This window comes from Notechis scutatus, chromosome 3, assembly GCF_049901735.1.
Source record: "Notechis scutatus isolate UNSWTSFEM ecotype Mainland chromosome 3, rNotScu1.2, whole genome shotgun sequence".
NCBI lineage: Eukaryota > Metazoa > Chordata > Lepidosauria > Squamata > Elapidae > Notechis > Notechis scutatus.
The window spans coordinates 539,482-552,931 of NC_142011.1; the positions used below are offsets into that span (position 1 = coordinate 539,482).

General features: G+C 57.5%; 2 protein-coding genes across 2 annotated transcripts; one reads left to right on the top strand and one right to left on the bottom strand.

Annotated features, from left to right (window-relative positions):
- Window positions 1-1,274: 1,274 nt before the first annotated feature.
- Window positions 1,275-8,963, top strand: LOC148131035 (uncharacterized). The gene is made up of 2 exons (XM_087959078.1): window positions 1,275-1,450; window positions 6,525-8,963. The coding sequence occupies exons 1-2, from the start codon at window positions 1,280-1,282 to the stop codon at window positions 7,602-7,604; spliced, it is 1,251 nt and encodes a 416-aa protein (XP_087815204.1). The 5' UTR covers window positions 1,275-1,279; the 3' UTR covers window positions 7,605-8,963.
- Window positions 8,964-10,280: 1,317 nt separating this feature from the next.
- LOC113427140 (E3 ubiquitin-protein ligase RNF182-like) lies at window positions 10,281-12,491 on the bottom strand. The gene is made up of 2 exons (XM_087959079.1): window positions 12,381-12,491; window positions 10,281-11,799 (listed from the first exon to the last, which is right to left on the bottom strand). The coding sequence occupies exon 2, from the start codon at window positions 11,764-11,766 to the stop codon at window positions 11,041-11,043; it is 726 nt and encodes a 241-aa protein (XP_087815205.1). The 5' UTR covers window positions 11,767-11,799; window positions 12,381-12,491; the 3' UTR covers window positions 10,281-11,040.
- Window positions 12,492-13,450: the final 959 nt, after the last annotated feature.

Genomic DNA, 13,450 nt, shown 5'->3' on the forward strand with positions numbered 1-13,450 from the left:
GCAACAAGAGTGTTGGGCTTGATTGTGGTCGTAAGCCAAGGACCAGCCGAGAGCCTCTACTGAGCCTGGGGCCGGTCAGTTTCCCTGCTTGGCCCGAGACCCACGAGGTGCTCTGGGAGCCCCGTTTCCCAAGGCCTCCCAGTCAACTTGGCCCCTGGAGGCTCCTTTCGTAGCCCAGGAAGCTGCTCTCTGGGGCTCCCAACTACCTGGCCGGGCTGGGCATTAAGGCCGCTTGCTCTCCCGCCTTTTCTAAAGCCAGCTGGAACATCTGGCCTCCCTCCCCTCTAATCCGTGCGGGGGGGATCCCAAGCTGGCTGCCAAAGGAAGGATATCGTGCAAGAGTTGCCCCCCCCCCCGCTAAGCCCCCCCCCCTTTGGTTTTGGAAGGCAGCCTGGCCTTTCCAGTCTGGGGGCCGTTCTGCCATCCGCCCCTTTTTATTCCTCTTTTTTGCAAAGGTGTCTAGAGCCCACCTGCCCTTGGGTAGAATCTCAACTTGAGTTCCTGCTTCCTGCCAGGTTCTGCCGCCTCTCCCTGCAGCCTTCCTTCGGTGTGGCGAAGGTCGGAGAGCTGATCTCAGCACAAGAGGTACAGCCAGTCCTCAATTTACAATCACAATTGAGCCCAAAATTTCTGCTGCTAAGTGAGACAATTGTTCATCGAGCTTTGCCCCCATTTTACGACCTTTTGTGCCACCGTCGTTAAGTGAATCGCTGCAGTTGTTCAGTTAGTAACATGGTTGTTGAGTGAATCCGGCTTCGCCCCCATGGACTTTGCTCACCAGAAGGCTGCAAATGGTGAACACACAACCACGGGACACTGAGGCCGTCATAACTACGAGTCAGTCCGAAATTTGATCGTGGGGATGCCGCCACACTTGCAACAGGGTGGGAAGTGGCTGCCGGTGGTCCCTTGTTCTTGTGCTGCTGGAACTTTGCACAGTCACTGCCTGGACCGTGGTCAGCCAAGGAGGCCACGCCGTGCTCGGAAGCAGGGAGGGCCTCCCATGGCCGGAGCCCCCAGCACCTCCCAGTCACTACCTGGGAAAAGTGTCCTCAGACGTGGCTGGGTTTTGCCTCCCCAGCAGGGCTCTCTCCCCTTGAGGAAGGGGGGGGGGCGGTGGGAACAGGCGGACGGAGGATCCCGATTGGCCAGTCCTGATCCTGTCCTTTAAGGGGAACTGCGTGACCTCTAATCCCCCCCAGGCCCCCCCCCCAAAAAAACCTGCTCCTATAAAAGCCGAAGGCTCCTCTCCCAGCAGCCCGTCTTGTCCTGCCGCCCCATGGCCTCCGCAACAGCCCCCAAGCTCGCTCTGGAGCTCAGGGACCTGGAGGGCTTGTGGGGCCCCTTGAGGGGGTGCCCCGCTGCCCTGCTGCCCCCGCTGCCCTACCTGTATCCTGCCCTGCCTTGCTACAGCTGGTACCCGCGGGCCACAGGCGCCATCCCCCAGCCGGTGAGTCCAGGGGACGGGAGGGTCCGGCAGCCTCTGCCAGACAGGCCGCTTCGGTCTCTGGGGGGGGGACAGAGGCTCAAGGGGGCTTCTCCCCCCATCACGGAGGGCAAATGAAGGGCCTGGGAAACCTACAGAGACTCTTCGTTCTCCAGGTCCTGGCTGTCCCAAAGGGGCCTTTTTCCCCCCCCAAAAGGCACCTGGAGTTTCTGTTTTTTTCTTTTTAAGACCTTTCGCTTCTCATCCAAGAAGCTTCTTCAGCTCTGACCGGATGGTGGGGAAGGGAAGGACTCTATTGGCACCATTCAGGTGACCCTGAGGACACAGCGAAACCCCCCAGTGGCCTCAAGGACCCTCTGACATGATGCAAAGGACCAGCTTTTCTGCAAGGAGCATAAATCCTTCTATTCCCCACCATCCAGTCAGAGCTGAAGAAGCTCCTTGGATGAGAAGGGAAACGTCTTCAGAGAAAAAAACCAGAAAGTCCACTTGCCTCTTGGAAAAAAGCCCTTCTGGGACTAAAGGAGAATTCAACGGAGGACCCAAAGAAGCGCCTGATCGTGCACCTGCTTCTCCGGGCATCTTCCTCGGGGTTTCGCCCCCTCCCCACCGCCAACACCGGCATCCCTGTCCGGGGATCCGCCGGCTGCTCTTTGCAGCGAACCCAACCAGTCTAGTGGGAGCGGCGGAGGCGGAGGCGCGGGACAGAGCGCGGATATCCCTCCTGGGATGAGGCTGGATCGCGCCGGGCTTGGGCGCGGCGGCTCGTTTGTCTGCGGGGCTCCCCTTCTGCAGGGCCGCCCCGGTGGGCTCTTCCTCGCGCGGGGGTGGCGCGGCGCAGGGAGAGCCCTCGAGCGGGTTTGGGGTCCCCGAGCGCGGAGCGGCGGAAGGGCCGTGCGGGTCGAGGGGGCAGCGCCGCCTTCGGAAGCCGGAGCGGCGAGGAGCCGCCGCGGGAAGCGCCCAACTGGATCGGCCGTTGCCTGGGACTGCAGCCGCGCGTCCCTCCGGACTCCCGGGCGGCGTCTGTTCTGCGGCCGGCCGGGTTCGGGAGCGCAGCCGCTGGCCGGGATGCCGGCTCCGCCCGGGGAGCTTCTAGCCGGGTCTCCCGCCGCGGCCCCGCTTCTGCCGCTGGTCTCTTTTCTTACGGGGGTCCCAAGCGGCGGGGAGGGTCCCGCGAGGGCCGCCTGCGAACTGTCCGGCCTCGTAACCGAGCGGCGGCCCTGGACCCGCAGAAGGGCTTCGCAGGGACGGGGGGACCCGACTTTTTGCCCCACTCCGACCCTGCAGGGCCCCCTCGAGAGAGCCGGGAGCCAGTTCCTGCGTGGGCATTTCACGCGGGAGAGAGGAAAGGCGGCTGAGCAAATCTAGGCTAAGTGGCCAACAAGTCAAATAACAGAATCGGTCCCGTTTTGCAAGCGAGAGATATAAAATGGGTAAAACCAACATAAAACAATCGGTTCTTTGACTGCTTTGGGAAGATACAGAAGTAGTTGTGGAAACAAATTCCATTTTCCTCCTCATTAGTGCCAGTTATTCCCCAGTAATGTAATAAAGCTCTTGATTAATATGTGAATTAATTTGAACATTTTTTAGATTAAAGGGGCTATTTTACATATTATCAAATAATGTCAGGAAGTATTTTAAAGCAGAAATTGGCATGCATAAATCTGGACTGGTTACGATGAATGAAATGAGTCTTTTTGTTAAAAATGTAATCTGTAAGATTGTGACCAGAAGCAACAGCTTGTGAAAATCTTATGTCAGAACCTTCCAAGGGCTCTAATATCCCAAAGATATAATATTCTGTTAGAAGTTGTTGGAGTGGGATCAGCATCTCCCAGAGAAATATGGGAATCAGATTAAAGACATAATTTCTCTTGCATGCTTCGGAATTGGGATCAAGATCAGGGGAAATTCCTTAAAAGGGATTGGGAGGTGGTAGTGACACGTCACTACAGTTACCGAGAAAGGGCCATAGGAATATACTGAAGATATTATACTGCACTGGTAGGTGGAGTATTTCATCTGGTTTTGGTCACCACAATATAGAAAAGAGGGCAGAGAACAGAAGACGGAATAACAGGGTTGGTCCAGCAAATTGCACAACTCGCTGGACCCACACACCTGTTGATAGGTGCCTTTGCTTTCATCATATTTCTATCATTACAGAACACCAGAGTTGGAAGGGACCTTGGAGGTCTTCTAGTCCAACCCCTGCTCAAGCAGGAAACCTATTTCATTCCATTCTTAAAGGCCTCCAGTGATGAAGAAGCAGCCACAACCTCTGGAGGCAAACGGTTACACTGACAAATCGTTCTCACTGTTAGGAAGTTTCTCCTTAGTTTGAGTCGCTTCTTCTCTCCTTGTTTACTTTCCGTCAAAAAAAGTTATTTGGAAATGAGAATTTAGAAAGGTTTTGCTTGTCTAGCTCGCATTCCACAAACTTTTTGTTCTCCTCTTAAATAGTTTAAGTCTGATAAATGCATAGGACGAACTGTTGCAGGAATCGGGTGTGACCAGTCTAGAGAAAAGAAGGACTGCGGGAGACGTGATAGCAGCGTCCCAATATTTGAGGGGCTGCCCCAAAGAAGGCGGAGATCAACCTCTTCTCCAAAGCACCAGAAGGCCGAACAAGAAGGCAGCGGATGGAAACTGAACAAGGAGAGAAGCAACCTGGAACCAAGGAGAAATGTATTGACTGAGAACCATCAGAGGAACAATTTCCCTCCAGAAGTGCTGGGGGCTCCATCACTGGGAGGTTTTTATGAAGAGACTGGACAGGCATTTGTCTCGAATGGGGCAGGGTCTCCTGCTTGAGCAGCAGATTACGCTAGTCCAGGGTTCACCAGGCTCATCATTTTAAATCCCACGGACCAGAAACCCTGGGAAAATCCCCCAAAAAGTCTGCAGGAAAATTATTTATTTGGGATCGCAGGATCCCATCTCCAGCTCCGTTCTCAGAGGGAGAGAGAGGGAGACTTTTGGCTTCATGCAAGGAAAGCAGAAGCAGCAGAAGTCTTTCTTTCTCTCCCCCAAACTCTGCCAGAAATGAGTCTTTGCAGCCTCTTGGAGCAGGAGGCCTTGCAGGGTCCCAAAGACTCATTTCTGGCGGATTTTGGGGGAGAGAAAGAAAGACTTCAGCTGCTTTCCTTGCATGCAGCCAAAAGCAGGAGAAAAAAGAAGCGGAAAGAAGCAGCCCGGTGGCCAGGCCAGGCGCGTGGGGCAAGTGGGGCAAGTCCCCCCTCCCCCTGACTACCTTGTATTGTTCGCAGTGCAAGTGACGCAAGCCTTGTCTTCCCACAGGCCATGTGGGCAGTGCAGCCTTATGTTCCCGCACAGCCCGGATGAATTGCTTTGGGGGGGACATTTTTCTGCAGACCACCAATTTTTTTTGGCAGACCACCGGTGGTCCCCGGTCCGCTGGTTGGCAACCACTGGACTAGAAGACCTCCAAGGTCCCTTCCAACTTGGTTATTTTGTAATGAGAGGCATGTGATGGAAGCAAGGGCACCCAGTAGCAGGTGTGTTGGTCCAGTGAGTGGTGCAAGGATTCCCATTAGAAATGATTAGTGTCGTCATCTTGTGGGTTTGAGGCAGTGGGCTTGGTCACAGCCCCCACCCTCTGGAATTTCCAAGGGTCCTGGAAGCCTCTTAAGACCCAGCTGTGTTATGTTAGGAATGTAGTTTTACTGAGTTGTGTTTTTAATTTAGGCGATGGACATGTTGTAAGCTGCTGAGAGCCTTTTTAGTGTTGTGTGGCTTTAATAAATTCAATTAACAAATCATGGAAAAATGGATGTATTGGAAAAAGTTACATGACCAAGATGGGAGTTTGGAAGATGTACTAGAAAAAATATTTTTGTTTCAGTTTTGGAAAAAAGTAATCCTTTTGGTAAAGCATAATAGACCTAATTCCTCTTGTTGTTTACACCAGTGTATACAACAATTGCTACTGAAATCTTGACTTGTTTTAAGATCTTTTAAATAAGTACCGTATATTAGAATCAGACACGACTTTGCAACTAACAACAACAACAAATTGGCATTTAAATCAAAAATGTTTTTTAAATGAACCAAGGGGTCTATCCAGAGGTTGTTATTATTATTATATACACAAAAATGTGAAATTGCAGCTGCCAGATGACTTTCACTCTCATACACGGTGAGTTTTCCCCAAGCAGCTCAGGAAGGCAGGATTCATAATGCAGTCCTACTGTCCTTGCGTCCCGATCCAAGCAGGGCAGGTGCCTTTTTTTTTTTTGGAACTGACAGATAGAAAGTTTCTCACTGTGCAGATTTTTTAAGCATTATCCAAAAAAGTGTTGGTATGACACCCCGTGTGCTGATAACCACTGGGACACCACAGCCAGTTTCTGCCACAATCTACCTCAATTCTTCGCCTTCTATTTATTCTCCTGATATCATCACCACATCAATGGTCCCACTTTCTTCTTTCCAAGCCCAGGTAAATCTGGGGTGTCCAGACTTTATTCAGTTTCTTATTCAGAATCCACTATAGTTTAACCTGTTTATTTTAAACTACTTTTGCATGGGGTTTTTTGTTTTTTGTATGCATCTTTTTGATATGTTTTCTAGGTTCCCACCATCTTTTCAGTCCTGGCATGTGATAAGTTCTATGGCTGTTCCAGTAAATCCTTTTTTTTTTTTTTGCCATCCTCTTTCACCAGACTGAGTAACTGACCTCCTGAAGAGTCTGGGGACCCCCTGACCTCATCTGGCCCTCTGCAGGGGGCAGAAAACCCCTGTGAAACCATCATCCACAGCCACACCAGGAGAGGAAGGGCTCCTGCTCCTTTTCCAGTGGCAAAAGGCTCCTCGGGGCTGGGTGGAGCAAAAGAGAGTGGCCTTTAACAGATGAACAGAGTGGGGAGGGCCCTAGTAGGTCATCTAGTCCAACCCCCTGCCCAAGCGGGAAGCCCAACCTCTTCTCGAAGAGCTCAAGTGATGGCGCCCCCACGACTTCCGAGGGCCACGTCTGTTCCATGGTGGGTAGTTCTCACTGGCTTTGGGCCCAATGCCACCCAGGCTCACCCGCGCTCTGCCTTGTGTCTTGCAGGTGCCGGCCCCCTGTTGCGAGCTGCCTGGAGGGGTGCCCCTCCTGTGGCCGGTGCCCCCGCTGGGCAGCCCCCTCCTCTGTGCAGGCCCCCCAGAGGATCCACGCTGGGCCAAGACGGCCGTCTGGAGGGAGAGCACGGGGGCCCTCCGGGCCTGGTTGGGCCAGCATCTCCAGAACCCCTACCCCAGCAAGGGGGAGAAGGTCCTGCTGGCCGTGCTGAGCCAACGGAGCCTCAGCCAGGTCTCCACCTGGTTCGCCAATGCCCGTCGGCGTCTCAAGAAGGAGAACCGGCTCCACAGCGGCCCTCGGCTGCTCATGGCTTCGGGCGAGGAAGAGGAGGAAGAGGAGGAGGAGGGCAAGAAGGGCCACGCTGACTCAGGCAGGACTCCCCAGACCTCCTGGGGGAGCTCCAGGGCTGCAGATGCCTGGCAAGGACCCAGACAAGACCCAGGTCCCTCGGCCTCCCTCGACCGGGCTGCCCCAGAGAAGGCCCCTCCCGAGCACCGGCTGTGGAGCATGGCCGAGCCAGCCCCTTGCCTGCTGCCTGGAAAGCCTCCCCAGTGGGTATGGGGCCTCCGTCCCCTGAGGACTCTCTCCTCTGGCCTCCAGGAAACTCCCCTCCCCAGGGAGGGGAGGGGAGAAGGGCCACCCATGGACCCTGGGCTCCGGGGCCCTCCTGAGGAGTCGGCGCGGCTGAAGGGGGCATCGCACTGCCCTCTCCTGGCTGGTGCACCCTGGAGGTGGACTACAATCCCCAGGAGGCTCAGCTGGCCTGTCAGCTGGTCATGCAGACGTGTGGCTCCGCACACCCGGAGTGCCCCAGGCGGGGAAGGCCAGGGCCAGCGGGGGGGGCTGTGCTGCAGGGCCCTTCTCCATGCGTGCACGGAGGGCGACTCCAGGACAGGCCAAGCTGCCAGGCAGAGCAACCCTCTCGGCAGTGGGTGCCACTGGAGTAAGCCAGGCACAGGGCCCCATCCTCTCTCCCGGCCAGCAGGGCGAGGGGCAGACCCCCTTCTCCAGATGCCACACTCCGTCTCGGGGGCCGCCTGGCACGGGGAGGGACCCAGGGCTTCCCATTGACTTCTCTTGGGGGATGTGGTAGGAAGTCGCAAGTCGCAGGCGTGTGCGGTCCTTGCTTAATGACCGGCATTGCTCTTCCCAGCCACATCACTTGACGATGGAAATTCCACTCTCCGACCACCATCATTAAGTGGGGATTGATTCCCTGTATGACTCCCCAGGTCAGGACTCGACTTACGACCACAATCGAGCTGTCAACTCATAAAACATTCCTAGGCCTGTTTTAAGTAATTGCCATAAAGAAAAAATGGGGGGGGGGAGAGGAAGGAAATCTGGAAGAGCAGTTTGGAAGCAAAAGTCCATTCCAACTCTTATCTTTAAAAGAGTGTAACTAAACTACCAGGGCTTTTGCCCACGAATCTATTTGATTGGAGAACGTGAACGACAAGACCCAGCCTTTGAATAGGCTCAATGGGAGAACCTGGTTTATGAGACACTGGGCGGGGGGGGGGGGGAAGAAACAGGGTCCCAGAGGACTGTAAATAACATAGGCCAGAGTTGGCTTCATGCAGGGCAGGGCCAGGAGGTCGCCTCTAATGAATCCTTGGAAGTTTTTGGAAGTTTGGCTCGAGAATCATGATTTCATTGGGGCGATTGTTGGAATCCCGACAGCAAGCCAACTCTGACATGAGCCTAACATTTCTGTTGCTAAGCAAGATGGCTGTTAAGTGAGTTTTGTCCCATTTTACGACCTTCCTTCTCACAGCTGTTAAGTGAATCCCTGCAGTTGTTCAGTAACACGGTCCTTGAGTGAATCTGGCTTCCCCACTGCTTGTCAAAAGCTCCCAAAAGAGGAGGGGGCTCATGTGACCCCAAGGGCTCCGCAACCATCATAAATACGAGTCAGTCGCCAAGTATCTGGATTTTGATCACGTGACCCTGGGGGTGCTGCCACAGCCATAAGTGAAGTAAAGAGCCACAAGTCCCTTCTTCTAGTGTCATTGTAACTTCACATGGTCACTAAACAAATCATTGTAAGTTGAGGACTACCTGTAGATAATCTGGTCAGCAAGAGTTTGGGGTTTTGTGGGGAGAGAATGTCAGTTCTGGATAAGGAGGTTCTCCAACCAAGTGGAGTCGATTCAAATCTAAGTCCAGTGAGTTTTCTGTTATCATTTCTTCTGAGGCAGCTCAGGTATCGCCAAGCAAGAAGGTAGCAATTTATTTAGAGTACCCACCAAATTTTATAGGGCTCCCCTCAATATCGTACAAAACTCTAAAATACCTCCCAATATAACATTTATGTACAGTTTCTATGTTTTTCTTGTTTTAACCCTACGTCGCTCAGAGTTGCTCTGTGAGGGAGACAGACAGTTTCTCAATTTGATATATAATTAAATAAATAAAAACACGAGCGCTTTTCCTTAAAGTCTTTGTGCGTGTATTAATCAAAATTAATTTTTTATTAATTAAAAAAAAGGTCTTTCTCGCTTGTGTTGGTGAAATTGCACGCACGTTTTTAGATGTTAGTAGCTTCCCTTTATTCCCCCACTTTGGGGGAGGGTCTTTAAAGACATTGGAGAAATTGCATCATAACCCTTAGGAATTAATTAGATTAATTCTAGGGTGATTTTATTGCTCACTCCCTGCCCCCCCCCATTTATAAACTGATGCCTCGTAAGGAATTGTATCAATTGTTTTATTGCCAGAGGTACCATACCAAAACATCAAAAAATGTAACACTGTAGGTGCAAACAAACATGAGAATGATCTCACGCGTGAATCGTCACGTTGGACGTGAGAGGGTGAGAAGTATCACTGACAGAACAGTCAATGTAAGAGGAAGCGTCCTCATTCCACCCACCGCCTGTTTCTCCAACCCTTTGATTGATGGGTGCCCACAGTGTTACTCATAGCAAGTGACAGGGCAGAGCCCCCTGATATTGTTGGGGTGGGGGACACACTGTTTCCCTTCCTCTGACTCCCGGTGTCCCGAGGCAGCCCCCCACCAACCGAGAATGAGGCTCCAGATGTTGCACACCGTAGCTGGTCTCCGAGTGGTGAGACATCCTCCCTTGTGGGTATTTGGAGTGGGGGAGAGGGACCCAAGCCCAGTTTTGCCCCCCTCCCCACACCAGGGCCACAGTCGTAGCCCCCCCTCCTGCCGGCCATCCCTGAGGGCCCTCAAGGGCCAGGATGCCCCTCACTCAAGGCGGCTTCCCAGGGCAGCCTCAGCTCACGACCCCCACCGGCTCCTCTGCCTCCTTCAGCTGCTCCTCCCAGGCGGAAACTGAGTGGCTCAGGGAGGGGCTGTGTGGAAGCCCCCACAAAGCCTCCCACAGGGCAGCGCCCAGAAGGACCTTCAGCCAGAGGAAGGCAAGAGGTTAGTGGGCCTGAAGAGTAGGGGGGGCTGAGCTCCCTTGCCCCTGGGATGCCCTCCTGCGTTGTGTGGGGATGGCCTGGATGTCCTCAAGGGTCCCTTCTGAGCCTGGGATTTGGCAGCTTGATCAGCCTTGGCAGTGTTGGAGGCCCTGATTGCTTTCCTGAAGGGGACCTCCGGGGGAGGGGATGCTGGGACACGGGATTCCAGGGGTGCCCTGAGTGCTCAGCCGGAAAAGAAGGGAGCCCCCACCTCCCTTTCTGCTGCCCCAGGGGAAAGGAGCCAGACAAACCCGGGGGGTGTTCCAGGAAAGATGCAGAGCCTTGAGCTGAATCGCCAGGGGACTTTTGGATGGCCTCTGGCACCCCCACTTGAGGCCCTTCCTTTAGCAACGGGGGGAGCGCTCTCAGGAGGGCCCTGGCACACCTCCTCCGCTGCATCAAGGACTTGCCCAGCCTGGCGCAACCTCTGGGGAGTGGTGGCAGGGTCGGGGTGCGAATGCTGCCCAGGAGCTGGGAAGGGCGGCCAGGCGAGACAGGCAGGGCCTCCTCCAGGTTCCTGCTCAGGTTTCCTTCCCGCCCAGACCTGCCACCCGCAGCCCCATCGGGGTGAGGAAGCAACAGGCTCTTCTCCTTCCCCCGAGAGGCCTTTATCCAGAGGGATCCCCTGGGGCATCGGCCTCCTGTCCACCAGCTCCAGCTTTTCCCAAAGTCTCCTCATCCTGAAAGGCAGCGGGAGGACGCCCTCTGCAATACGGGGTGTGGTTGTCAGGTACACTGCCACTAGGCATGGAGGTTCAGCTTCTGGGGCCAGGAATGGTTCCTTGGGGCTGCTTCAGAGGCTCTTCTTGGCCTGCAAGGCCCCCTGCGCCGTTGTCCATCTGAGCCCCAAACGGGTGGGCTGTTCCAGCTGACAAAGGCATCCCCAAGCGAGAGAGGAGGAGGCCGTTCGCCAGGGCATCCTCTCTGCCACCTGGGTGGCCTCCTTCAGGAACGGAAGCCACCCCGCCCCCTGCCGTGAAGTGGGGGCCAGGAGGGGGGCCTGGCAGGCCCTGGGGGCAGAGCAGGGGGTCTGTGTGAAGGGCAAGGGGCGTGGGGGGCGGCCTCCCAAGGCAGCTCAGGCGGGCAAGTGGAAGATGTCCTGGCAGAGGCACTGGCAGAGGCTGTAGAAGACGCAGAGCAGCAGCGTGGAGGGCACCAGGCTGACCAGGCCCAGGCCCAGATTGGGGCGCTCCACCAGCAGCAGGTAGATGCCCAGCGGCAGGGAGCTGAAGTAGACCAGGCCCAGCAGGCCCAGCAGGAACCGCGGGAAGGCGCGCTGGGTGCCGCAGGCCCGGCAGAGGGGCAGCGGGCCGTGGCAGGGCAAGGAGGCCAAGCTGGGCGGTCGGTAGAAGCGCATCACGTCCACCAGGTCCAGCGCCTCGGGAGCGGCCGCCGCCTCCTCCGGGACCTCCAGCAGGGTGATGACCAGGCAGTCCGAGGAGCGGTGCTTGCCGTCCGTGAAGGGCTCCAGCCCGCCGGGGCAGAGCAGCACCTCCGGGGACGGCGGGGGCTTGCAGAGCAGCGCCAAGAGGCGCCCGTTGTCCGGCAGCCGCGCCACGTCCTCGCCCGGCACGGCCGTCTCCTGCCGGCAGAAGGGGCAGCAGAGGCGGCCGGGGGAGCCGCCCGCCTCCGCCATCCGACGCAGGCAGCGGGCGCACACCTGGTGGCGGCAGCCGAGCACCTTGGGCCGCCGGCCGCGCCCGTCAAAGCTCTCGCAGCAGATGCCGCACTCCGTCTCGGGGGCCGCCCGGCCGAGGGGCTGCTCCCGCTCCCCGCCCTGGGCCCTCGGGAGGCGGGACATGGCGGGCCCGGAGGGAGGCGGGGCGGGCGGCGCCTGCAGGGGACAGAAAGCAAAGGGGCGTCAGGGGCGCTGCGGAAGCCCCCGGCGGTTCTTCTGCTGCCTCGGAAGGGGCCCCGGGGGTCGCTGGGCGGCGGCAGGCCGACCTCCAGGAAAGAGCCCGGCGACGGGGCCCGATCCCGCCGGGCACCCTACACGCTCCTCCTCCGCGCCCGCACAGCAACCGGTCCTTAGCGGCGCCCCCACTGGCAGGAAGGCTCCGGGCCCTCGGCCGGAGAGGCCCCTCCCTGAAGCTGGCCCGGGCACAGCCTGGCCCGCCCGAGACCCCCGTCCCCACAGCCCGCATTGCAGGAAAGGGGGGCGCTCCGAGTCTGCCCGGGAAGGACCTGGGGATGGGGGGGCGCGAGGCGGGCAACCTGGGCATCCTCAGCCCCGCACCCTCTTCCTCGCCCAGGGAGACCCCCCACCCCCCACCCCGCGGCTCAGCCCTGAGGCGCAACCGGACCGCTGAAACCCAGGTGGGAGGAGCGTCGCCTGAAAGACCGCAGAGCCCCCGCCTTCCCTCCCTCCCTCGGCCCGCAGGGACCCCGGGCTGGGTCTGCCGCCTGCCTGCTTACCTCGCCGCAGGCGCGAAGAGAACCGGCCGCCCGGCCGCCTCGCAGGGACTGCCGCAGCGCCAGCTGGGCGCTCCCGGGCCACGGGCATCCGCCTCCCCGTTGCCAGGACGACGCGGACCGAGCCGGGTGGGGGCGACGCTCGCTCGGGACCGAGCCCCTCCCCCCCGAGGCCGGTCGACCCCGGCCCGCTCCCTTCCTTGCTCCCGGAGCGGGAAAGGGGCGGGGGGTTTCAGGCACCGGTGGGCAGGAGGGACCTCCGCCTGCTACGTGCCCCCCCGCCCAAGCGGGTGCAGCGGCTTCGTTTGCGGGGGAAATCAATGTGCGGGGCTCTAAGGGAGAAAATCCGTGTCACTCGCTTCAGACACTCGGCGGGAAAGAGCTCCCGATCCCGAATGCAGGATTGACAAGGCAGCTGCGTCACCAACGCTGCCCCCCCGCCCCGCTCCCCGCAGCCCCTTTTCTGCCCTTCACAGGACAACATTTAGCCCCGACCCGCGTCTCCACCTGTTGCTGCCCTTCCACGGAAGAGAGGATTTCAGGAGCCCCCGGAATGAAGGAGATGCCAGGCGGGAGACCCAGGCCCGACCCAGCGGCCAAAGATGGGAAGGGAGGGGGCACAAGCACCGCAGAAACCCCCCCCACCTTGAGGGTTTGCGTAGCGTGGACCGCGTCCTGCGGGGGAAGCTCCGAGGGGAAAAGGTCCAGCAGCTGCGGAGAAGGAGGTCGGAGGGTGGGGGGGTGTCCCAGCCGCCCCCCATTCAGCTCATCCCAGAGAAGATGGAGGGGCTTCGGAAGGAGGCCGCACCAGCCAGACCCCACTGGAGGGGCTTCCCCCTCCTCTTGGGCTCCAAAGGGGGGTCGGCTGAGCCAGCAGGGGGGATCCTGGCCTTCAGCGAGGGTTGCATGAGGGTTTCATTCACCCACTGACAGACGTTGAGCCCTCTCCCAATACCCGAGGGGCCGCCCCAGAGAGGAGGAGGAAGGGAGTCAAGCTATTCTCCCCAAAGCCCTTGAAGGTCAGACAAGGAATAATGGATGGAAATTGAAACAAGGAGAGATTCAACCTGGAA